At 33.6% G+C, this 26,140-nt stretch overlaps 1 protein-coding gene across 9 annotated transcripts; it reads left to right on the top strand.

The window, feature by feature from the left end:
- Positions 1 to 1,233: 1,233 nt before the first annotated feature.
- Positions 1,234 to 25,779, top strand: LOC105335020 (uncharacterized). 9 transcript variants are annotated; one of them, XM_066086619.1, is made up of 23 exons: positions 1,235 to 1,409; positions 6,365 to 6,451; positions 7,044 to 7,166; positions 8,904 to 8,960; positions 9,420 to 9,710; positions 9,814 to 9,860; positions 10,595 to 10,738; positions 10,979 to 11,048; positions 11,196 to 11,349; positions 13,543 to 13,584; positions 13,784 to 13,867; positions 15,296 to 15,370; positions 15,972 to 16,040; positions 16,128 to 16,253; positions 16,414 to 16,518; positions 16,761 to 17,043; positions 17,709 to 17,789; positions 18,153 to 18,265; positions 18,861 to 18,905; positions 19,128 to 19,157; positions 19,969 to 21,845; positions 22,083 to 22,414; positions 25,303 to 25,779. In XM_066086619.1, the coding sequence occupies exons 1-21, from the start codon at positions 1,347 to 1,349 to the stop codon at positions 20,109 to 20,111; spliced, it is 2,232 nt and encodes a 743-aa protein (XP_065942691.1). In that variant the 5' UTR covers positions 1,235 to 1,346; the 3' UTR covers positions 20,112 to 21,845; positions 22,083 to 22,414; positions 25,303 to 25,779. The 9 variants fall into 9 exon arrangements, with proteins under 9 accessions (XP_065942697.1, XP_065942696.1, XP_065942691.1 ...); XM_066086618.1 differs by lacking the exon at positions 18,861 to 18,905 and adding an exon at positions 18,743 to 18,793 and having other exon boundaries at positions 1,236 to 1,409; positions 19,969 to 21,590; XM_066086617.1 differs by lacking the exon at positions 18,861 to 18,905 and adding an exon at positions 18,743 to 18,793 and having other exon boundaries at positions 1,236 to 1,409.
- Positions 25,780 to 26,140: the final 361 nt, after the last annotated feature.

Raw genomic sequence — 26,140 nt, 5'->3', positions numbered from 1 at the left:
AGTGTCTAGGGAAGTTACACATCCTTGTTGTTTCTTAAACATCATAAATTGAATAATAGTAATGGAAAGCACATCTGGATTAAGAATTAGAAGATCAAATTGGTCATGGTCAGTTATACAACCTATCTCTCCCATATTTTCTATTGTATAATCGCAGTGTTTACAACACATGCATTCCTCGGCAGTGGGCATGACCTCAAACTGTCTACAGGAACACCATTCCTCTAATGTTGTAAAAATTGGACTTAATGATTTATTATCGGCAGGGAGATTTTCAACTTCTTCAGTATATTCTGATTTAAATGCATAAGGTATATTTTCTTGCGCCATTCTTGCAGAGATAACGTTATACAATAAGTGGGTCAGTTTATCGAAGTGGTATGCTGACGTCACAGAGATGCTATCATGGCAGCCTCCATGCACTTGCAGGAGATTTAACACTGACCAGATAATTAAACCAAGTTTTATGGCTTAAGATAAGATCATGAGATAAAGTATATGGTGGATGTTTTAAACAAACTTTTATTTATCTATTTCACTAGAGATGTGTTATACCTGACCTTTCCCTTTAAAAAAGCAAACGTACATGTACAGTCCTTTCTGACCTTTTTAAAAAAAAAGTTACATACATATATTTATAAGTAACTCCTGGTGGGAGTTTTAAAGATTTTAAAGATACATTTTACAGTACAGAAGAAAATAAAATTATAATAATAAAGTTTTATTATAAGCTTTTTAAGATAAAAGTATTCACAGTAAATTGAAAGTTTATGTTAAGGAAGCTTTTATTAAACGATGTAACACCTCGAACACTGATATCTCGAATAAAATGGATATGTCAAAGTGATTAGTAAGTCCCAACCACTCATTTTAAAGTATTTACCGTCAATATCTCGAATACTCGAATATCTCGACGTTTTTAAACAGTTCCATCTAGTGAGAGATAACGAAGTTTGACTAGTTGTTTTGAAAAGTTTAATGGTTTAATTGAGAAGAGACACAGAACCTATATGTCTGTTGTCCTGTTCACATAATCATGATTTGGGTTCATGAATTAAAAAAAAGCGACCGATGAATAATTTTTTTATATAGCATGTTTTCCAAATAAGTCAAAATGATAATGATGGACTTCAAAATAGCCCGAAGCTGTCAAATATAAGCCCACAATAAACAGAATACCTGTATGTGTGTATCGCAGTGGTTAAACTTCCTGTTTCTAAATTTAAACCAGCAGGGGGTTTTACTGGGGCACTTTGTAAACATTCGCACAGGTGACGGACTTCTTTTTAGATATTGACTGAAGTTTTGGATTTTGATTAAATCTGATGTAGATCACTGGAAGAAAAATGTCCAAGGAGATTGCGGACTGGCGATTCTTTGAGGGATCGCTAGAACATAAGGGAAAACAGGTATTTATTTCATTTTTATTTTATAAAATTTTTCTTAGCTGGATTTGAATATTCGGAATCTGACCTCACGAGAGATAGAAAGTGATTGTTAAAAGATAACAGATTTTATGACACAGATATGTACACAGTGCAGGTCTAATTATCTTATGACCTGTATAGACCACAACCAGTGTAAAGAATTTATATAAATTTAACTCAACACATGTGATCTAAAAACATGCGCTTGTCAACCTTTTTATAACACTTTGTTCAATCTGGTACGTAAAATGTATGTAAATTGTTGTATACACATTATTACTTTATGCGTGACCTGTATGCTAATGAGGATTTTTTTTCCTTGATTGTTGAAGTGCAATGACTCGTAGATGTACATTATTATGTGTTCAAATAATTCAAAGGATTATAAATCTGCGCGACCATGTATTTTACGCATAGTTGTTATAATTTCATGTGAAGTTGATAAATAAATTTAGTATTCCGACTACGTGACACGCTACTGTGTCCTTATTGCCCCATCTTTGTAATATATTGTAAAATACTTTTTACTCTTTTGAAGGAAGAGGACATTCCCTTTTTTCGATTAAAAAAAAGAAATATATATTTGATAGCCGTAGATCATATTTGAGAACATGTCATATGTAGTGTAGCAAAATGAATAAAAGAAAACCCTATATACGCCCCGAATGTTGACCCGGTGCAGGCGGGTTGCTACACCTGATTTCTAATGGATAGGTGGGACAGACACACGTTCAATTTTCGCCTGTCTCCGTACTTCACTACTAGGGCGGGTTCTTTTCTCACCAGATCGAGAAAAGTGGGGGAAATTCGTTCACAAGCTTCGTATGTCCTAATCCTGAATGGGTCAATCTTTTGTTGGGTATAATGGACTTCACTCGCTGGCCCGCTCCTACATAATCTCCGTGTTTATCCGACCAGAATTAAATACCCCGACCGCTTGATCCCGTCCACTTCACTAGATAGACATCGACTGCTCTGTTGTTGTGTTGAATATTTTTGTCTGGGGATTAGATTTTATATATTAATGATCAAGTCAGTGTTACGTATATGTGTGTATGTGTGTGTGTGCGAGAGAGAGAGAGAAAGAGAGAGAGAGAAATCTGAAGACGAATGTCGATAATTCGTAATCTTAACGCTCAATCTCCATATTTAAGATATTAGATATGTTTGCAGTATTTTTTTTCTAACTTTCAAACATGTAATATGTCTTATTTATGCAAAAGGTTCAATATCCAAAGTTAGGCAACTTTTTCCCTCTACGACCTACGAGTTATAAAACCACTTATATAACATATAGCTACTTATAGTCTAATTAGGTAAAATTATTAAAGAATTAACCGAATAAGAAGTGTATTAAACTGGCCAAAAATATATAATGACTTAAATAATGGTACAAAGAAAATAAAGTATATATTAAAAGAAATGTTTGGTGAAATAAATATTGAAGAATCAATAAATAGGTATTCAATGTATGTACACAGAACATGGGATTTCCATTCAGACCAGGAAGAAGTAATGTGCCAGGGTATGTGTTAGCTTTGATTGGCTGCCAAGAACCATTTTTTATAACCGGTATCGAATCCATTCTTACGTCAAAATCAATCACCAAAAAAAGATAACAAAGCTTAGTGTTTAAAAAAAAGAAAGAATCCGTCTTTTTATTGATTGCGATAAGAAGAAAATATGGACAACTGGGCCGATATGGGGTTTGTAATAAAGTCAGGGTATTTGCCGTCATAAAAATTGCAGTCCTCTTTTTTATGCCTCCATTTTACGTGTGTCGTTATGTTGTAAAATAGTCACGCAATTCCTTGCCCTTCACCCCACTTATATATTTAGTTTAGTGTGGCTATATATATATATATATCTACATGTACATGTATAAATTGCTCACCATAGCTTTCTTACACGTTTATGAGCGTATCGATATCATTAGATTTCAAATACATGTACTGAGTTTTGATAAAAAAACACGAATTGAAAAACACAGTTTGTGACATTAAAAAAAAAAAACTATCAGAGTATATATACGTGTCGTATATACATTGCATCAATCTATAAAAAAAAAACGCGGTGTGTACAACATCTCTTTAATATTTAGCGTTTTAATTAGATTGTATTTACATTTATGTATTTTTTGTTGAAATATAAAAAAAAATTAAGGTTAACATTCAAGCCATTATGTATGGATCTGCAAGTATTAATTTTGTTTTCAACTTTGCGATAAAAGAAGCTTTGAGATATAATTTCTTTTTTCAGTTTAATGACGGTAATGTTTAAAGAAAAAAGTACGGTACATTTTCTGTGTATTCGTGTATGTAAAAAAAAAATACACAGCGTTATTGACTTTAATGCGTTCATTGTATGAAAATACCAACGACAGTCTAGAATTTCTTAGATAATTGTGGAAAGAAGATTAAATTAAGTTGAATAGATTCATGTAGGTTTTCCAATTCCAGAAGAATAAATATTTTCTGGAAAGCTGCCAGGACTTCCTTTTTCTTTTTGTGTAAAGTAATGAAATCTGCTCGATCCTTCAGCTATTTGCGTAGCTATTATTGAATTACATGGGGCGAAATTTTAAAGCGGTTTGGTAAAAGTAGTGTTATATTTTTATTCCTCGACCTTGATTTTATTGAGAGAAAGTGTGTTGTCTTTACCATGCATCCCTTAGAGTTTAAGAGTCGTATGACCAGGCACGTAGCATCGTTTTTGAAATTGTGTTTGGGGAGGGGGGGGGGGGGGTTGCAGACTAATCCGAAAAATCCCAATCTATTCGACAATGTTCAACATTCTTAAGGGGGAGGGGTGGGGCGGCGATATCGCAGGTACCTAAAACTTCTATTTTAATGTTTATAATACCCCCCCCCCCAAATTTTCAATGCGAGAAAAAAGGGGGGGGGCTGCCCCAGGCCCTGATGTTACGTGTCTGATGATGCGTCGTATTAATAAGTCGGGTGACAGGTTTTGATGTGCATTATACCAATAATTCAAGCGACAGAAAAGGTTATGATGCGTCGTATTAATGTAATAATGGGTTCTTTCAATAAGTCGAGCGGCAGGATTTAATATGCGTCGTATCAATAAGTCGGGCGGCAGGATTTAATATGCGTCGTATCAATAAGTCGGGCGGCAGGATTTGATATGCGTCGTATCAGTAAGTCGGGCGGCAGGATTTGATATGCGTCGTATCAGTAAGTCGGGCGGCAGAGAAGGTTATGATGCGTTGTATCAGTAATTCAGGCCGCACAAGCAATGATACGTCAAATTATAATTTTCCTTTTTATAACCAATGATGAATCCTTGGGGCACAAGAAAGCATATACGGCAATTATATTTTCTACCTCATTGTTGCATTACCAGTTGTAAAAAAAGAACTCTAGTAAATGATCGTCTCTGAAGAGCAAGCCGCCTGTCAAAAAGTGGTTAGAGGCTATCGGGGCCATTTTAAGTCTCTTGTTTATGATTTCATGATATAAGAAACCATGGTAATCGTCTCTTGTCCATTTATGTTATTTTTGTTGCGTCTAACTATTTACTTCTCTGTACTAAATACACGTACAATGATAGGATTGATTGCACGGAAAAAGAAATAGAGGGCACTGTATATTATCCTGTACACATATATATTAATCATCATCTTTTTACACTGAAAGTTATTTTTCAAACAAAAATGTGTGATATGAAATTAGAAAATTTTGAATATCATTTTTTAAAAATAAATTTTCAGACAATTGTCTAGTAGTGTCTTAAATATTTGAAGGCAGGTATGGCACTTATGAGACGAGTGCTCAAATTTAGAAGCAATGTTTTTATTATCCTTTCCAAACAATTGTAATTTAACAAGATTAGTCTAAATTATTCGATTTGTGTTTAATGTTAACAAAAGCTTATGGAATCTTTGCAAAGAAATTACAAGTTAAAACATTTACATGTTTTGTACCCCCCCCCCCCCGGCAAAAAAAAAAAGAAGAAGAAGAAACCACACAAAACCAAATGTTAGCTATTGAAATCTTCAAATTTTCAGACTTTCGTTGAGCAAAATCTTCGTCTTGAAAACATATATGGAACTATCTGTTATTGATTTTATAATGATTTATTTCATTGTGCATTGTGGAATGTTAAATAAATGAATCTTTTATTGTTTTTTAAATAGATAAGTTGTTTTAAAGATGTTGATCATATAAGGTAAACGTTTGTTATTTAACTTGTGTTTTGTCGATTAAATTCCTTCCATAGGCTGCAGAGTTTGGTTTTCTGTAGGTTTTTTAAAAACTGTTTAGTATGCATTATAAGTCAATTTCTATTAAATGGAAAGTTCTACTATGTTATCGAACCATTTTAACAAGAGCGTGGACTTTTGGTAGTTGTGTCAAACAGCAATATGACATAGGCCTGTCTATTTCATTGCTGGCCACTCAGCCATGACTTTTTGAAATCAACAAGATTTGTCTGGCTTTTGAGCTAAGAATACGCAACCAGCGTCATTTTAATTTCTTGTGACACATGAAACAGATAGTTACGTCTTACTGAAAGTCAAAGGTCTTGTTAAAAAGGTTCTAAAAAGTTTATAAGGTATAAAGAGTAAAGGGAAAATTGAGCGACTTCAGATCATGATGCATCATAATCCGGTCATTCATTACAGCGTAAGATTGATATTCTAAATTGTCACAATTTTAAATACTTGATCCGTTAATCAATGATGTGTCATCATTTGTTCACCTACTACACTGTCTGTTGAGAACCCTTTGTTATCGTGTTTTATAATATCATATAGTGAATTAAAAGTGTGATAATTAAGTTCTGCTATATGAATGATAAAAAGGATGAAATACATATTCTCATAAGCCTCCAAGGGTACAAGCGTGCCCCATTTATACGTTATCAGTATCAGAGTTAAATGAAATCATTCAGGGTTGTTCTTTTGTTTCTAACAGGGTCGAGGCTACCAAACACTTTGGTGTGTTTTAAAAGGTCGAACTATTCACATATTTAAGGAGAGAGACCAAAGAAATGACGACACGGTATGTACCGCCGCTCAAAGCAACTTTATTTTTATGTTGACCACGTCTTTGATAGGGAATGTAGATTATTCCTTTTCTTCTTTTTGGAAGAGCAGGTCAAAAATCAGTATTTTTGCAGATATAATGTAAAGGTTTTTCACCTGACACCAAGGCACCTCTTTATAAGTCCCAATTGCTTTCAAATCCTCAACAGCACAGTGTTTGCAGTAGCAACAGAAAAATGATATTGACTTGATTTTTTAAAGTATTATATAAAAAGACAAGCATGTAAATCTTCCACAGAAATACCAAAATTGTATATCTTATTTTTATATCTTATATCTTATTATTTATATCTGAATTTCATTTTGTTATATCCTTCACTATGTTTCAGTCTTTTTCCCGGAAAAAACAAATTCTTTAGCTCGAAAAGGGATTTTTTTTTACTAAAATAGAATCAATGCAACTACAAATGAAATGAAGAGTAATTTGAATGTAAGCATTTGATGGGAAAAAGTATAAAAACAATACACTTGTATGCAATATCTTTTGTTGTCAATATAAAACCTTATTATGATACGGAATTCAGACATTGTAACTGTTTTCCTGGCAGGTGGTCGGCAGTCTGAACATTGACAACAAAACCGAGTGTACAGCCAGCGACACGAGAGATGGCTACAAGCTGGAGCTAATAACCGAAGGTCTGGACAAAACCAGTCGGATCAACAGATTCAAGGTAAAGAAATTCGATAAGCTGTGATTTTCAAGCTTAACTAAGTATATATTAGTCATCGGCATAAAAGAGTCCAAGGTGGAATAAATATACATGTATATATCTACATGTAAGTATAGATAGGTGTTTCTCGTCTTTGTTCTTTATCGAAGCATAACATCCCTTGATGTTGTTGTGACGTGCCAAATTCTGCTTGATTTGATTTCATAATAAAATTAGTTTCATTTTTATTTCACCTTTCCCTCTCACCTATGTCTTTATGATACAGACGTCTGTAAAAGCTTTCAGTTTTCAATGACAAAACACAATGGATTTAAAAATGGCATTGTTAACATTATTAAAAACCTCGAAATGTAAAAAAGCGGAGATTTCCAGTATTTCAAAAAAAACTTCCTGGTATATATAAAACCAATGTCTTATTTTCATTGAAAGTAAGAAGGCACATGCTATTGTATGCATTAGATGTTGTCTTTTTAATGTTACGTTTGGAATGATGAAACAGAAGAGGTGTATTTAAAGTTGCTTGCATGCAGTATCTTCGTGATGTCTATATAAAATAATAACCGTCTATATAAGGTAGAGGAGACCAATTGTTCTTACTGATGTTACAATACAGGTACCAACATTTCAACGACACAGTTTGGTTTCATGTTCAGTCCCAACCTTTGTTTGTCCTCTTTCATCAGAATAAAAAATATTTATCCATTGAAATATTATAAGTTGTGCACGGTATATATTTACATCGTGCTGTGAATTACATTTCATCTTTGAAACTTATATGGAACAAATACTTTATTTCTTATTTTGCTAAAAAGTTTTCTCATACATCCTCTTGCATTTTAAACCTTGAGTAGAAAAAATCATAGTGCTTATTAAGTTTAATGATTACTGGTACATGTATCCTTTATGAACCATAATGTAGAAAACACGAGATGTAATTTGGTAAATATGAGTGAATTGTACATAGCATGCGCGGATCCAGAAAATTTTTCCAGGGGGGGTCCGAAGGATAATTGTGTTTGCCAGGGGGGGTCCGAGGCATATTTTCGCGATAATTTTACTATGTAAATTTAATAAATTTTCATTTTCCAGGGGGGGGGGGGGGTCGGGACCCCCCCCCCCGACCCTCCCTCTAGATCCGCGCATGCATAGGCATGTCTTACAAAATGATTTTGGTTTATTTATTTTCATCAGCTTTATTTTCAAAATTTGAAGTATTATACAGGTTTGGTTTCTTTTTTCCCTGAAGACGTTTACTTATTTGATTATAATATCTCATGCAGGAAGGGTCGACTCGATTTACAACTGATAAAGGGTCAACGGTTGACTGACTTCTATTGAAGTGGTTTCATTGTTCACAGAACCAGGAAGTGAAAATAATTTTAAGTCACAGATTTCATGGTTGTCAAGTCGGAAAGTTCTAATTTATAGACCAAACACGCTTTTGTATGACAATGTTGATCTCAATATGGCCTATAAAAGTATGATGAAATATCTCAATGCTGTTTCATAGAGTCCTCATGCTCTTACAAATCTGTCTATATTTAATTAGAATAGGCCATATTTGAGCACTGCCATTGATATAGATTTACATTAAAAACATCCTTTGTAAAAAGTTTTCTTTTTAGATTAACATATACAGCATATAACACGAAATTAGTCAAAGAAATAGAGCGCATTACTTAAAATTTGAAAATTCTATGACATTAAATAAACGGTTGCTTTTTTATTTACCTCTAGACGAAAAAGAAGGTGGAAAGAGAATTATGGAGAGGATATATCTTGTGTTTATCTAAGGTATGTCGCGTTGACTCTGTGTGCGATAAAACAAATCAGTTAAACTAAACACTTAAACTAAACGATAACGAACCAAGCCGTTAGGGCGATTTTATCGTTGTCTGCTGGTTACACGGAAAGATTTTGTTACATTGGTGCCAGTATGTTTTTGTAAAACTTCATTTCAATGTTTCAAGAGTATTCTCACCTTTCTAGTTAGTTCTCTCCGTGTGTCTGGGCTGCGATTCACGATGGGACTTGAACCTTTTACGGCCATAAATGAACATTGAAAATAAATCTCCCTGTGGTTTAAATTAATGTCAGGAAAACATACCTTAATTAATGATATAGTTTTAAACTAATGGTTTTATTTAAAGTTTACGCGTTAATACTCATTCCATAGGGATGAATAGATTTACAGCGCAGCCCTGCTTTGTAAGACACGAATTAATTATTAAAACTTGTCTTTATAAAATCAAGGGCACTGTTCCAAATGACCTCGACTTAACAGACACTCAAATAGAAGAAATCAAAGCCTCTGTCAACAGTTTCCTCCTAGAGGAAGCCTCGGGATCGACCCATGGCGGCGGATCGGTGTCCATCGGCGGGAAATCGAGGCACCAGGAGCTCAGCAAGAGAGCGTCCGTCTCCCCCTCTGAGGACAGTGGGCTTGGAGCAACCATTAAACACCCAAGGTCAATCGGAACTCAGAACTCCTCCTCATCCGGGTCCAGAGGCACGATTAGCGGGGGCGGAGGCGGACCAACTATGGTGCGGATCAGTAAAGAACAAATTTTGTCCATGCAATGACAAAAATATAATTTATTGATTTAAAGGCTTCGCATTAGACTCAATACATTTTATCTCTTTGCAGAGACCGAAGTTTTCAAATAATCCAAGAATGGATGATAAAACACCAAGGTGATTAATTAATACTCGAACATACTCAAATATTTTCCCCAGAAACCAATTACTAAAGTAAAAAACTGAAGGCTTATTCATTGATCTATCTTTTCCTAATAGATATTTGCAAGGTATTTATAGTAAAATGCCAAATTGCAGAGCTCTGATCAAGGTTAAAGGTAGGAACACACAAGTCTCTCATTAAAGAATATAAACTTTACACCTAACCCGAAATTATTTTATTTGACTAAAATATAATGGTAAATTGTTGCTCTTTTATTTTGTGACATTTACACTTTCCAGTTTATTTGACTGTGATAACACTACGGATCTATTATGTAATGTATTGTCCATTACATTTCGTCAATGGCTATTTTAATATTAAATGGTAGAATTATTGAAAAATATACATTTTTAAATATAAGTAATAAGAAATCATTTTTGAATTGTATGAGGTGATCACATACGGTCGGGCGTAATCAAATATATCATGGAGCCATCAGACTTAATTGAATTTGATCACCCCAGCCGTATTTGATTATCTCATAATACTCCAAGAATGATTCATTATTCCTTAAATAATTATTGAGGATATAAAAGGTTTTGCCAAAAACAACTCAAACATTTTCTCAGAGAGATATTATTTTAATAAGCTGAAGATTAATGCCATCTTTTAAATTGCTCTTCTTTTCTTTACATGTAATAATAGCTATCATATTTGATAACTTTACATATGTCTTCTTTACTTGCAGCTGGTTCTTTTCGAGCTGTAGTCGAGATTTAGCTGAGAGAATACTAGTAAATAGCGGCAGCTTAGGCAATGCCTTAATGAGGGAAAGCTCTTCCCAAAAAGACAGCGGAAGTTATGTCATCAGTAAAATTGGCAAAATAGACGGGTTAGTATTTTACTACACGTTGATTAATTTGTTACAGGGCTCTATTTTAAACTGTCACACAAACACTACTTATCTTTCAACTATTAATATTATCACTACTAATTACTAGTACTGTCGCAAATCTTTGGTACAGCTATAAGGATGAAATTAGAAATCGTTTGTATCATTATTACATCATTCACAACTGTTACTTAAATGTCTCTGAAAAATGCGCGCTGATGATTGTAATGTCTGTTTTAGGGTAGTGAAGATAGAACATTTTGAGGTAGAAAGAGTCGACAGAGGATACAGAATCAAAGTTGAAAATGACGTAAGTACGCAACCCATTGCATAAAAAATTCGAAAACTTTGTTTCCATACAAACTGGTTATTTAACCAATAAAAACCAACAACAACAACAGCAGCTAATTTTAAAAAAAATTGCACCTCTGAAACTTCAAATCACTCTTACTTGCAGCACGAGCCACAGAAGAATCTCACAGATGTTATTAACACTTTCCGATTCATAGCTGGCTTTGAGAATACGATTCCAATGAAGACGAATGACTTGTATAATTTTGGACTGTCCGAAGACGATACCGATCCGTACCGTATGAAACGGATTGAAAGAGGTAAACCGGGAAATGGGGAATTTGACTTGAAAATTGTAGTCAATTTATACTAGTATCAGATTTAAGATTAATAAATTACCCTTAGGTTTACGTAAAAGATATTCAGATGTTGATTAAGCAAGTACTGTTTAAAACATTCCCAGTTTATATCGAAAGTTAGATGTTTAAAAATATTATTTTCTTTTTTATAAAAACCGGTATATTATAATTACACCATTCATTTATTCAAACAAAAACTAGTTTCAATTAATATCTACATTAGCTGTGACTTTTTAGGTCACCTGAGTCACTCAGGTGACCTATTGCAATTGGTCTTCGTCCGTCGTCGTGCGTCTGTGCGTCGTGCGTTAACAATTTTACATTTTTAACTTCTTCTTGAAAACTACCTGGCCAATTGTTACCATTTTTGGTGTGAAGCATCTCTATGGTAAGAAGAGTCTAAATTGTGAAATTCACGGCCCTACCACCCCTGGGGTGCCACAGGTGGGGCCAAATATGAAAAAAAGCAAAATTTTCAAAAATCTTCTTCTCTACTCCCACGCATGTGAGGAAAAAACTGGTTGCATGGTTATGATGTCCATGAAGCCCTCTACCAAAATTGTGAAATTTATGGCCCAAGGGTCAGGGGTTCTGGCCATATAGTAAAAATGTATTAAATCTTTAAAAATCTTCTTCTTTACTACCATATATGTTTTTTTAAAAACTAAATGCAGGATTATGATGTCCATGAAGCCCTCTACCTAAATTGTGAAATTCATGACCCCTGGGTCAGGGGTTCAGGATCTAGGGTGGGGCCAATATGGCCAAATAGTAAAAATGTATTAAATCTTAGAAAATCTTCTTCTCTACTCCCATATATATATTTGTTATAAACTAAATGCATGATTTCGATGTCCATGAGGCCCTCTACCTAAATTGTGAAAATTATGCCCCCTTGGTCAGGGATTCAGGCTCTTGGGTGGGGCCAATATGGCCATATAGTAAAAATGTATTAAATCTTAGAAAATCTTCTTCTCTACTATCATATATATTTGTTAATAACTAAATGCATGATTATGATGTCCATGAGGCCATCTACTAAAATTGTGAAATTCATGACCCCTGGGTCAGGGATTCAGGCTCTAGGGTGGGGCCAATATGGCCAAATAGTAAAAATGTATTGAATCTTAGAAAATCTTCTTCTCTACTCCCATATATATTTGTTAAAAACTAAATGCATGGTTATGATGTCCATGAGAGCCTCTACTAAAATTGTGAAATTCATGACCCCTTTGTTAGGTGTTCAGGCTCTAGGGTGGGGCCAATATGGCCATATAGTAAAACTGTTTTAAATCTTAAAAAATCTTCTTCTCTACTCCCACACATGTGGGCAAAAAACTGAATACATGGTTATGATATCCACAATCTCCTTTACCTAAATTGTGAAATGCATGGCCCCTTGGTAAGGGGTTCAGGGCATGAAGGGGGGAGGGGGGGGGGGCGCAATATGGCAATATATTGTTAATGCATATAATGTTTGAAAATTTCCTTCTCTATTCTCACACATCTGTATAAAAAAACTGACTTATAATTAAGTTTACCAGGAAGTCCTCTACTGAAACTTTAATTTCCATGCCCCCTCAAGGATGGGTTTTGACTCTAGGGCAGGACCAAAATGGATGTATAGATGTTAATGCATATATAACGTTAACAATTATCTTCTTTACTCCCACACACCTGAAAGGAAAACTGAATTCATGATTTTGTAGACCAGATCTTTTAGTTTTTCACCAAAATTATAGGTTTCACAGTTCTTTTTGAAATGTGGTTGTCATTACAAATTTATAATTTTTCTACTCCAGTATGAAACCTAATTAATTAGATGCATATATGAGACTCCGTGACAAGTTTGTGTATGGGATATATGCTACTCAGGTGACCGTTAAGGCCAATTGGCCTCTTGTTTCTTACGTACTAAGTCTTGCTCAAAAAATGTTTGTTAAAAAACTGCACAATTAAGTACGCACGCCCATGTTTTACGCACCGGCTATGCACGGGTGTTCTGTTACCATTGTAATTGTTTTGTTACACAGTGTAAGTGTTTTGTTACACATTGTAAGTGTTTTGTTATACAGTGTACTAGTAAGTGTTTTGTTACACACTGTAAGTGTTTTGTTACACATTGTAAGTGTTTTGGTCTATCGCATTTTTCAGAAATTCCCAGCAAAACCAGGGAACTCCCAGAACCGTTACCCGGTAAGGAACAACAAACAGTCAATGAGGGAAAAAGAGATTTTTTATTCATTTATTCATTAAAATTTTACATTTGCATTACTAAATGAATGTTAATAGCTTCTATATAGGTTTTTGATTCGTTGCTTTTTTACTAGATATGCATGTAATTTACTTCTCTTGGCTTCTTTTAACACAATCAACTAATATCTTTTCTAATTAGATTATGAAGAACCGGTGCCACGGCCTTCTAAAACATTCAACCCAGGGATTTTGAAAAAAGAGCAGGCCAAATATGAGAGGCGAAGTGAGTTAGTCAAAGTTAAACAACGGTGTTTATTTTTGCCATCATGGCATTGAATCAATTATATCCACAGCTGTTAATTGGACTGAATCTTTTTATAAAAAGAAGTAATCAAACGTGAATTCATTAGACATGTTTCTAGTTTTAATTTTGTCATTAGGTAACATTCACTGAACCTAATTGTTCTCTTCTGATAAATACATGTATCATACATATACGATACATGTATGAATATTTTTATTGTTTGAATATGAAATCAATCGTGATATAAACATTTGAATAAAATAAATGGGTTAGGCCCCATCACACCGAAACTGATGATTAATTCATTATATAAACCAGATTGGCTTATTTTTCTTTCCAAAATCAATTTTAGAAAAAAAACAGTAGTAGTTTCAGTCTCACTTTAGTACACGATACATCGATTGCTCTTTAAGGCACAAAAATCATGATTATACTAGAAATGACGTAGTAAACGTTTTTGATATCGTCGTTAGAAACGTTAACGTTTTACATTCATGGGTTACGTTTGTTTTTAAATTTCTACACTTTCTTTTACAAAGCCCTAACTCTTATGTTAATTTATATAAACAGACGAAGGATGCATTTTTTAAAATATGCATATCTCTGTTTGAATTTCTTTCATACTGTTTATAAAAACAGAGTAAATAAGGGGAGAATATGGTTATAATCAATCAGTTACTTGCATAGTCAAAGAATCAACTATTAGTAGCTACAAGACTTGTTATTATTTTGTTGTCTTATTCTCCGAGTTCCTGGCTTTCAATAAATCGATTGATGAAAACCCTTCAAAACAAAACTAAACAATACAAACCAAAAACAAAAACTCAAAAAACAAATACACAAAAAAAGCAACGAGAAAAAAAACATTAAACAAGGAAAAGCATTGGTAAAAATATTAAATTTAGTCGGAGGAATAGCTTTGTATTTTGATACGCAGAGAAATTGTTTTAAATCTTTGTTCAAACTAGCAATTGCAAGCTGGAGTATTTTGTTAAGCCATAATGAACACAATCTGTAATTTTTTAAAATGAAAAAGAAAAAATCCCAATAATGAATGTAATAATTCCTCTTCAATTTACAATCTATAGGAATTCGATGATCATATAATTCCGTAAACTTGAATTAATAAACACGAGTTTGAATCATATATGTAAATTTGCAATCTATTACAAAAGATAATTATATAAATATTATTAAAGGAAGAATTATTCAATTCAATTTCAATTCAGTTTATTGACAACACTATGTTAGCATACAGTTAAAATGAAATCAAATGACAAACAAAAGAATATTATAACGTAAAGGCTATAACATGCATGACAATTTTATGCAATTCTTTATAGTCCCTGGAACTGTCTCTCAGCATTTATCTAAAATTATAGTTTTGTCATGGTTTCCTTTTACCAGATGTTCACCATTTTGGCACGACCAGAAGTTCGATTGTAAATAAATTGAATAAAACGACAGTCACTGTAAAACCTCGTGAGTTCATTGCATGCTCTGTTTTGTGCCTACAGTTATGCCTATTTCGTATATCCATTGCTCAGTCAAGTTATATATCACCTGAAGATGTTTCTCCTTATATATAAGATCTCATGTACATACATTTAATGTATGTAATTATGACACATTTACGAGGACCATTTTCATTGTAAGGAAGTTGAATCAAGTATTATCCAAACAAAAATGATAAGTTCTCACAAAGCACAGTTTGCTAATATAATTGTAACAGAGATATATATTATATATATTAATAATCGTTTCTCATGCTATGCCTTTTTATAGTGTCATTACTAATTTTTCTAACATGATTAAGGTAGGTTGAAGGTACTCATCACTTCTCTGTCGATGTATATACCTGTGTGTCTTGAAATAAAGCACTTTTTGTCAGTCTATGTCTTTCTATATCATTAATAATATTTCCATTTTATTTCATTCATGAAATAAGTCACTACGGACAGTTGTTTTTTTATTGTTGTTTTAACTAAAGCGTCAATTTCGATCTATTCAAATTTGATCTTCCAAAAAAACTGCACTGTTTTACTGTGTTAATGTTTTAAGGAATACTGAAATTGTTCTACAGGGTCTCCCTCACCCCCGGAGTTTGACCCCCCGACACCCCACCGACAATCCGTCTACTACAACGCCCCAGGTAAGACCTCGAAATGCGCGAGTAGTAATCAGTATTCTGTCCAACTCAGAAAACACATAGATTTAACTCCATCTTCTATCTGTACAGTGAGCAATGCAGCTAAATTCCCCCTCCAGAAACCTCGACCCCCAACCCCTCCAGACGAAAGTCCCCCACCCCCTGAACCTCACGTTACAGGATCTGATGGTTACTACAATGAGGACAGTTTTAAAGGTATGGCCTCGTGACATCATACTTACCACTTGTATTCTATATAATAACAGTGATTTGACAATGTTACAAATGAAGATTTATCATGTATATTGTTTAATAAAGTTACAGAATGATCAGCTGTAGTAAGTTTGTTTAATTAATGGTATTTTTTATATCAAAGATCTGAAAGGAAAAGAGCCTTTACATAAAAGGTCCATGTCAGTTCCCAATATAAAACACTTGATGCCTAACCAGTTACAAGGGGACATCGACTTAAACCAGCCAGGTTAGTCTTGTCTAAGCCAAAGACTGGAAATTATCTTCTCTTCACAAAGAAAATAAAACGTTTTGTTTTCAGTCAAAGGTTTTTTATCTTATATAACACAAAATGAAATTCATCAAAATATTTGATGAATATATTATCTTGAAAACTTATGTTTGCAGCTCGTAGGTCTTTATTTGAGGATTTAAATAGAGCATTCATGACAAGGTAGATAATAATGATATCCTTGTCCCTTACTGTTTCAGTAAACAGAGACATACCCCCACCTAAGTCCGTCGTTCCTGCCGCCCCTCCTCCACCCCCACTCTTATCAAACCCAGGTGCCACCAGCCCCACCCAGAAAACACCCACCTCCATCCTGAAGTCTAAACCGAGGGGTGGACTACCGTCATTACCATCACTTCCTCCCACACCCACAGATCCAGACACTGGACCACGAAGCAGCATAGATACAAGTGCTCCCAGTCTTACAGCACTTGGTCTGAAACCAGTTGGGAGAACTCTCGACAAACAGAAAACGTCTTCAAGGTAATGGTGCTTACTTCTTCCTGACGCGTTCATGGTTATCTGCAGTTGCACTTGCTAACTTGTGTAAACAGATATAGATGCACTGTAAACAATAACAGTAGCAGGTTGTGCATTTATATCCCTTGATGCTTGCATATTGTTTTTTTTTATCAAATAGATTTATTATCTTTATAATTATAATGAAATTCTAGATAATCTACTTACAGTCAATTTTATTATGCATAGAAATAAAAAGGTAGCTGAAAACTAGGCATTGACCTGTACTGCTAAGCTCTCTGTTTTTTCATACTATCGCAGCTGAAAGATCATAATACCTTCTTTCTAAGAAGTGAAGAAATGTATCCATACTTTATAAATGTTCAGTAATCTTATATTTCGAGATAGTTTGCTGAAAAACTAGACTTCTCTAAATCAATATTTATTTGAATACAATTTCAAAATATCCAATACCATTACTATATTACTTTTGTATTCTCAAATAATTGCGCAAATACTAAAATAATTAGAATTCTTAGACGAAGATTATACCGTCAAGAATGTGTATAACATGTACTAGTATTTGACCTAACATTTACATTTTATTAACACTCACACTTCTTCACTCCCCTACGTCTATATAGTCCATATTGTTACACTAGAAACCTCTGTCTGTCTGTCTTTGGTAGTTCCCCTCCCTCCAATCACGCACCTTCACCTCAACAGCTGGGTCTCCGTCACGTGGAGAGAGCCACAAACAAGGAAGAACAGTGAGTGTTGGGCAGAATTCATATTTAGCTTTATGTCTCAATTGTAAATGTTCAGATCTCAGTATGGAGTGTGTTATATGCTAAAATAAACAACATTCATCATAAGCTTAATCTGTGTTTTTCTTATTAAATATTATGTTGAACCTTGAATATTAAAAGTCAAACATATGTTGTATTTATGGTTTCTTTAGCTCTATTGATTTTTAATTAATCGTTGTGAAAACAAACCTTCCATGCTTGTTTTTAAACGATAAAGTAGATATTTAAAACAATTCTTTTACTTACTTTGATCAAACATTGTTGTATGTTTGGGGAAAACTGTAAACGAATATATTTCAAAAGGACAATTCTGACCTGTTGTAGAGCAACGAAAGAGTACGAGGATAGTCAGACGGTTCAGGACATACGCAAGAAGTTTGAAAAGAAAATTCCGCCCTCTACAGCACCGAAACCCACGGGGAGACCACAAGCCAGGGGTAGGTGTTAGTATAGTTAATACTGAATACTGGATATGATTGATATATTTTAGTATTGTTGAATTTATAATTCAATAACTTATTTTGATATAACGTATAATAAGATTTTTGATTTATTATGAATTATATTAATTTTGACTGATATTTCAACTGATATGCACGAATTTTTATATCGTGACAACAAATATGCATTAAAGATAATTATGTAGTTCACTTCTAAAACTGATTATTTTACCCCAAAAAACCCCACTCTTATGCTTTTATTGTACCTTGTTGTCACGTACATAAATTTGTCGATAGATTTATTTTCTTCCTTATCTTATTTCTCTTTGACTAATTTTGCTGACCGTATGACAAAGACAAGCTTTAGTAGTACATAAAGACAAATTGACGATAGTTTTCACTTAATGAAACAGTGTTTAAGCTATGTACTCGCTATCCTAAAAATACTTTTAAAATGAAATGAAACAATTGCAGCTGCTTCAAACGAAAAAGAAGACGAAATTTATCATGATGCCATTTCTGCCGGTAAGAACATTGTGCTTCATTAATTATTTTGTAGCTAATTCGTTTTTCTTCAAACTTTTGCTTTCAGCAAATCGTTCATTTAGTGAACCGGCAGTAAACCCTGGCCATTTAGGTAGTACATGTACAAAATGAAGTCAATATGTTAAATATTGTTGCTATAATACATTCCTTGCATTTCATAACGGTCAAGTGTGCTCTAAATGCAATGACTTTCGTATATTATCTATATGTATTTGCACAACCCTTAAAAGTTATCCTTTTATAATACTGTATTAACAAGTTACCAGTAATCTTGTTAATTGGAAATCTAAAACTGCACATGTTGTAATTATAGAGTACGAAAACAGTGATGATATCCCAAAAGGTACTTAGAAGTGTTGATAGTGTGTAGAAATGTATTAATTAATAGTGCATTATTTTCTAGTAGAGAGCTTGCACATTTGTAAATCACAATAAAATGTATTCCTTAACAAGTTCTTTGTTTCTTTGTCTGTTATAACAACATTACTTTTCCACTTGTTTTGAATGGCCGATTTTTTTCCAACAAAATAAAAGTATTCTATTATAAACTGTTTGTCCTTTTAAGATAATTTGAAGAGAGATATCAACAATTATTCAAGCATGTAATATTTATAGACAAATGACCTTTATGAGCAATTTGTTAGTAGTTAGGATTAATTTGCACCTGTCATATATTTCTTTGGACCACATTTGTTCAATATATATATATGAAATAAAATGGTAAAAAAAAATACTTGTTAAGCCCAACATGTCGGTTGAAACTTGAAGATATATCAAGCTTCAAAACCTTTAAAATATTTTGTATCAGTTTAAGTTGATAGTGGCCATAAAAGTATTTTAAAAGCACGTTAGCTTAGACATCTGAGACGGCTCGTGTTAAATGTTCTTTGTGTTTTTTATGTTTAAAATTTTAGATTGACAGTTAAATACACATCTATTAGTTGGTGGAGGGTTGCTTATTTTTTTAAACCATTTACCATGCAATAACTTTTCATTCTGCACATCCTAGATTTCTCAATATTGAATTAAAAAAGGTGAAATATTCTAACGATTTTTACAGATGATAATATGATTGTCATGATATTGTATAATAACCGTATTATATTGTATACAGAAATCCAAGATCAACCTATAAATGTTATTTCAATTTAAAGGGATAGGAAAAAGGTCCTCGTTCATCAGGAAACTAGAAGAGCAAATCGCCCGCCCAGCGGCTGGCCCCCAGGGCGCCCCGAAAGTCCCAGAGATCAAACCAATGACAGAGGAGGAGGAAAGCGAATACCATGAAGTGGTCTAAGGGGCATACTCCTCAAAGCAGGGTCCTATAAATTCTGTGATATTTACTTATAACTGTACTCATTTATGTACGTCAAGATTATTAATATCAAACTAATTACATTGTAATATAAAGATTGGATCTTATAAAAGGATATATGTTGTAAAAAAGAGAACTTGTTTACATGAAACTGTATTTAGTAATCATATTCAGAACTTATATACCTCTTTTTTTACTTTATATTTTTGGATGTAATTTGTCATATGATTATTTTGTTTAATAGCATTATTCGCACTAGTTTACAAAATATCATGAAATGCATTACGTACCCCAGTTCTGACTTAGATTAAGTCCCACCCCTGAATCAATTGATGCATAATTATATAACCTCAACATGATGTGTGACTGTACCATGCCAGTTCTATAAATTAACAGGGAACGAAGTTCACTAATTAATCTGGTCGTATCCAAATCAGTGATGAATCAAAGATGTAAGCATAAAACATCAGTCTAAGAAAACATTTTTATCATGACAATCATCATAAAACAAATTAGTGTTTTTTTTATGTCTTGTTCAAATTTTGTTTTTTGAATCGACACCACACGTATTTTTATCATCAATAAAATAATATTATGATATAATAATATTGTATTAATTTCATTTGTTAGATCTTTTTTATTTTTACATCATACATAATTTTTTCTTTCTATCATCAAGTAATCCATTTCAGTCATGACAGAGTTCATTCGGTAGAACCGTTGTTCTGTTCAAAGCAAGTTTGCAATTGTGGAGCAACCTTTTGAACGACGTATGACTGTACATGTTATTGTTAAAACCAAAGATACAACAAATGTGATTGACGTTAACGGTTGATTAAGACCAAAAGAATTATTGTGTAGAGAATATTCTTGTAACTTAATAAAAATGCAGCAAACCCTTGTTGAATGTCTATTTTTGCCTCATTGTTGCGTTTTGAGAAGGAACAACAACTGCTAGCCTAGGTCCACTTAGAGATCCAACTGCAACCAAGTCGTCCTTTTGGGAATCGGAAATTGGGAGAACACTATAATTGTTGACCAAATACGTCACAGAGGATTTTAAAAACATTCTATTATAGACATTATGTAATTCAGTGCACTTAGTGTCTTGACTGTTATAAATCTATACATATAGAGCAAAAATGTTATTTAGCAATGGTCCCTAGTCGCCATGGATAGAACTAGATAATGTGGTTTTATTTCCAAACCCCATTACTTCGGAAAGACGGGCATGCGTGCATGGATCTTTCGACACGAAAAAAAGCATCGGTTTTTAATTTGGCATTTGTTCTGCTTTCCTCGTCGATATGACGTCACATAACGATCCATTCTCCGCCATTCATCTGACGTTAATGGTTCATGCTTACTTTCATCGACGTCTACATCCGTTTTCTGGTTTCCGGTGATTTTAAGTTGAAAGTCGTACGACAATTCATTATATATTCCTCTCCTTCACAGAGGGTAAGAATGATCTCTCCTTCATGGATTATGTTGAATAAGGAAGTGATTTTGATCATTAAGATGTTACTGAAAACCATAAAGATGTTAACTGATTACAAACTTTAATATGATACCTATATTATGTAAAATTTATTATCGATATTTAAAAAGAAAACAGTGTTAAAGATGAAAATGTTTAAGCAGAATATAAAAGAATTGTGAGCTATTTACAAACGTTGCTTAGTATTGCGATTTTGCTGTCTACTTTTACTGGAAGTAAGGATTCTTTCAGTTTGTCAGAATGTTATTTTTCATTGCCTTTCATTCTCACAAAATTGGTAATGAACATCTTAAAAATATTGTTAAATACAGTTTAAATATTACATTAAATATACACATGGCATTTAATTGTTTATTTCGTTTCTGAAAATTTTTAAAATGAATATTTTTAACGCATTGATTTGGTCGAACTCCAGACTCCTTCATTTTACAATGTTGCATGATGTGTTTCAGAGATCGGGCGTTAATGGACCATTCAGTACTTCTGTCTGTTTAGTCCCACTGCCGAAGTGTCTGATTTCTTTTGTATTGATGTCCATCTCTCCAGGAATCGGGAGGGGGCAGTCCCTGGTGACCTTTCTCATTATCCTCTCGCGTCAGTGTAGCTATGTTATCGGTCGCCCGCGCTCCGTGGGGATACAGAGTATAGGATCATCCCCAGCTACCGACCAAGATAACTAGCGTTCTGATTGGTCGATGACAATATAACGAAATCTCTATGTTTCATTGCAATAAAACCAAGGAATCGTCGGAATTGAGAGGATTCGAATTAAGGAGGCTGTCTGGTAAGTAGTTAAGTCATATTTAGGTAGAAATTAATCTCATAAATAAGCAAAGATTATTTTAGATCCTTAAAAGAACAGCATTGTATAAATGATTACTTGAAAAAGCTCTTTCTTTAAAGATTTTTGAAAATTATAACATTACTTACAGTTTATTTTGTTTTTGTTCGGAATACAATTTTTTTCATCATGTAGTATTTCTTTAAAAGCATTGATACTATTGCATAATCAATCGCGTGCGTTTACTAATACTAGTATTCAAAAGAACACGATTGCAATTGCACACCATTTAACGAATTCTTGACTGAGTCGTGCTCGCTGCGATCTATAATCTTTTCCGGTTCCCTGCCTTAATATAATCCAATGTATTTGACGCTATCACTTTTGTCGTGAAAAGTGCCCATTGTATAGGGATTCGTTAGCAGAAATTGCTGTGTTAATCTACTATTCAGCTCCATTGTCATAAAGAGTTCATTTGGGTATTAAGACTATTTATTCTGAAAAGCGAATGAATATTCATAAAGAATAAACACATTATAAAAGATTTAGTGTTCTATTGGGTTGAATTTAAGCTACATTTTGAAAAATATTTAAATATTCTTTAAATACTAAATTATTTTTTGACCGACCAACCTGCATGCTTGATTTTCTAAAAGTGATTAAAGCCTTTTAACGATAAATGGCATACAAAAAAGAGCAAAGTAACAGTTTATGTCAAGGGCACTTTAATTTTCTTTGGATGGAACAAAAAAAAAACCCCACACAAATGTATGTTCACAGACAAGACTTTTTATTGTATTTACTTTTTTAAGATGTATATAAAGATAAATGCATATGCTTAAATGCTTATTTTTTGGATTTCGGCGCTCCAATAACACACCAGGTCGTGCGCACAAATTAAATACCGCGCGTATTTATTTATTTTGATGTTTATTTAAATGAAACATTTTTTTATCGTCGTATTAAAGTCATTCTGTTATATATATTTGTCATGGATATGATCGAATGATAGGTGGAATAGTCATAAAACACACTGTGCTTTTGCGGCTAAACATTTTGTGCATGCAAGAAACGTTGCCGGGAAAACTCTTTTTTTGAGGCACGATAAATATGATTTAACGATTATCTTCCAATGATAACATCAGGGGAAATATACACTGTATGTAAATATTAGAAATTATTGCTATGCACATTCATTTTGGTGTCGCTGAATATACCAATTCGCGGTATAAAGTAGCAATTCGTGCAATGGGCAAAGCTTTAGAATCCACATTTTTAAAGCGCAAAGCATAGCTGCAGCGCTTTTTTGTCGCCAGATTTCTTATCCTACTTCCACTTTCGTTTTCGCATTTCCGAAATACCGCCACCTACTGGCGGATGCTAAAGAAGTCGTACCCTGGAGAAGTCGTACTCGGGAGAACTCAAAATTATGCAGTAGGGAAAACTTAATATCTTCAAGTTATCCTGCATGCAGATACATTTGTTCTAAAATTTTAAAATCAATCATGATCTTTGTAAACATGCTTTAATGCAGATTATTATAATTTGTAAATTGGAAACTTTGATTTACAGTCAAATTGATAAAACATTTTATGCTTCAAAAATAGAGAAACACTTACATTAATTGCTTACATTAAATGCTGTGGTTATGATTTTTTTTAAAGTCATCAGCATTCTGTTTTCACTGTAACACGACAGCATGCATTAATCATTAAAAAGATTTGTGTATTCTATAACTATGGCATATCCAAATTCTATATCATTTTAATCCTGAGTACGTGAAAATTTTGCAATAACGAACAAACCCCGATTCAAATATGATTCTTAACATGTATTTTCATAACATTCGGTATGATTTAACAGCTTCTTCCCGGCTTAGCGCTTTCCAGTACTTTCAGTACTTTGATATAGTTATACAGCTGAGACCGTTATTACTACAAGTATGGGATTAACGTTACCAGAAAAATAAAAAAATAAAAATTAAAATGCAGTTTTAATATTTTTGCAAGAAATAAGTTTTGTACAACCAAGATGTAAAATTGCGGGGGAAATGAATAATATGATTTTCATGTAACTAGACATTAGCACAGATTGAAGCCATTCAGTACTCTTGAATACAAGGGCTGACATGAGAACACAATCGTCAAGAAGCGTTTTGGTTTGGACTAATGACTACTGTGCTACTTCTGGCGTCCTCGACTGACCGCGGCCATTGTAATGGAATTGGTATGAAGCCTCTGTTCCGTGGAAATGGAAATGTCTCATCACTTAGAAAACCGGCGAGTTTGGAAATGCCAATAAAGCCTCATTATTTATCTCTACTTAAACATGCCTGACATCAATTATTAATTTCGATTAAGATATAATGTCACTAATTGTCGAACTTTTGTCTACCTGGAGCGGTTAAATCGAATTCTGTCGTCTGACCCTCGAGACAGTTCGTTAAAGTGGGACATTATTAATAATACTTATTTAGTAATAATTCTGTGGATATCGATAATCTCTTTGTTACCTCATTTGCATTTTATTTTTACTAAATACCTATTTGAATCTCAAAATAACCATTTGTACATTTTATCTAGTGTAGTCTCCGATGATTTTTAATTCGGCGTACAATGTAGAAACAAAGATCGTAGGATACATCGCAATGAACAGTATTTCAGACTCATCTAGATTGTTGTGCTCCTTTTTACGTACTTAAACATCAGCTACGTATATCAGAAAATGCTATCAATTTAATGTATACTAGTACATTTGGTGTTGAACTTTTGTACGACAAATTGAAATAATTTTCCTATGGGTATAACATAGACCTATACAATCAATATTATAACACACAGACCACTCAGAATTATGGAATTATGTGAGATTTGTCTTCTTCTTCTTCACAGATATCTGACGACGATGGCGAGCTACATTCTGATTGCGTTGGCTTTACTCCCGGTCTCTTGTGCCGTCTATCTGGACGAACCCTCAGGGTATCCCCTCGCCAGGCCTTACAATTCAGCTTGTCTTCAGTGTCTGTTCACGCACAAACGAGAATACTGCGAGATTTGTAAATATGAAGATGATGGAGGTGATTTTCTTACCACTAATAAAAGATCTGACTATTACAACAGTAATATAAGGAAGCGTGGATACTATTGTCTATGTTGTGCCCGGTCAAGGTTGACCAATTCCGGATGTTGCACTCTTTGTAGCAGCGAGATGTAAGAAACAAGAATTGTCATAACGCTAATAAAGAACTACGCCTAAACGACTTTTACTACAATTTATAAAATTCATATCCGATTTTCATGATTTTCAACAGCACTGTTTTGCAACATATCAGATCCACTTTTAAAATAAAGCACTAAATTGTTTGTGAATCGCCTGTTTTCTTCTTTTTTTTGTATAAACGTGTAGAAATGTAATTTTGCCAAATATGTATATCTGTTGGTAAATAAAGTTTTAAAATATGTCCCCTTCAAGTTTGTCGCTGACACCAACGTCTGTAGAATTTTGATATAGGATAATTAAAACTTCTCCATTTCATAAAGTCATACAAGTTTTTTGTGCTTTGATCATTCAAATTGAGACTAGCTCTCTCCTCCTTTATATGCGTTTGACATATCTCGGTCTGTCTACAATGCTAATTCCTTGTTACAAGCAAAGAATCAATGTATGCTGGTGACAGTGTTTGATTTTACTTTGAAATATTAGCTGAGATATCGTCATTGGAGTCTTTAA

Source organism: Magallana gigas, chromosome 6 (genome assembly GCF_963853765.1).
Source record: "Magallana gigas chromosome 6, xbMagGiga1.1, whole genome shotgun sequence".
NCBI lineage: Eukaryota > Metazoa > Mollusca > Bivalvia > Ostreida > Ostreidae > Magallana > Magallana gigas.
This window is presented reverse-complemented; position numbering and strand designations above follow the sequence as displayed.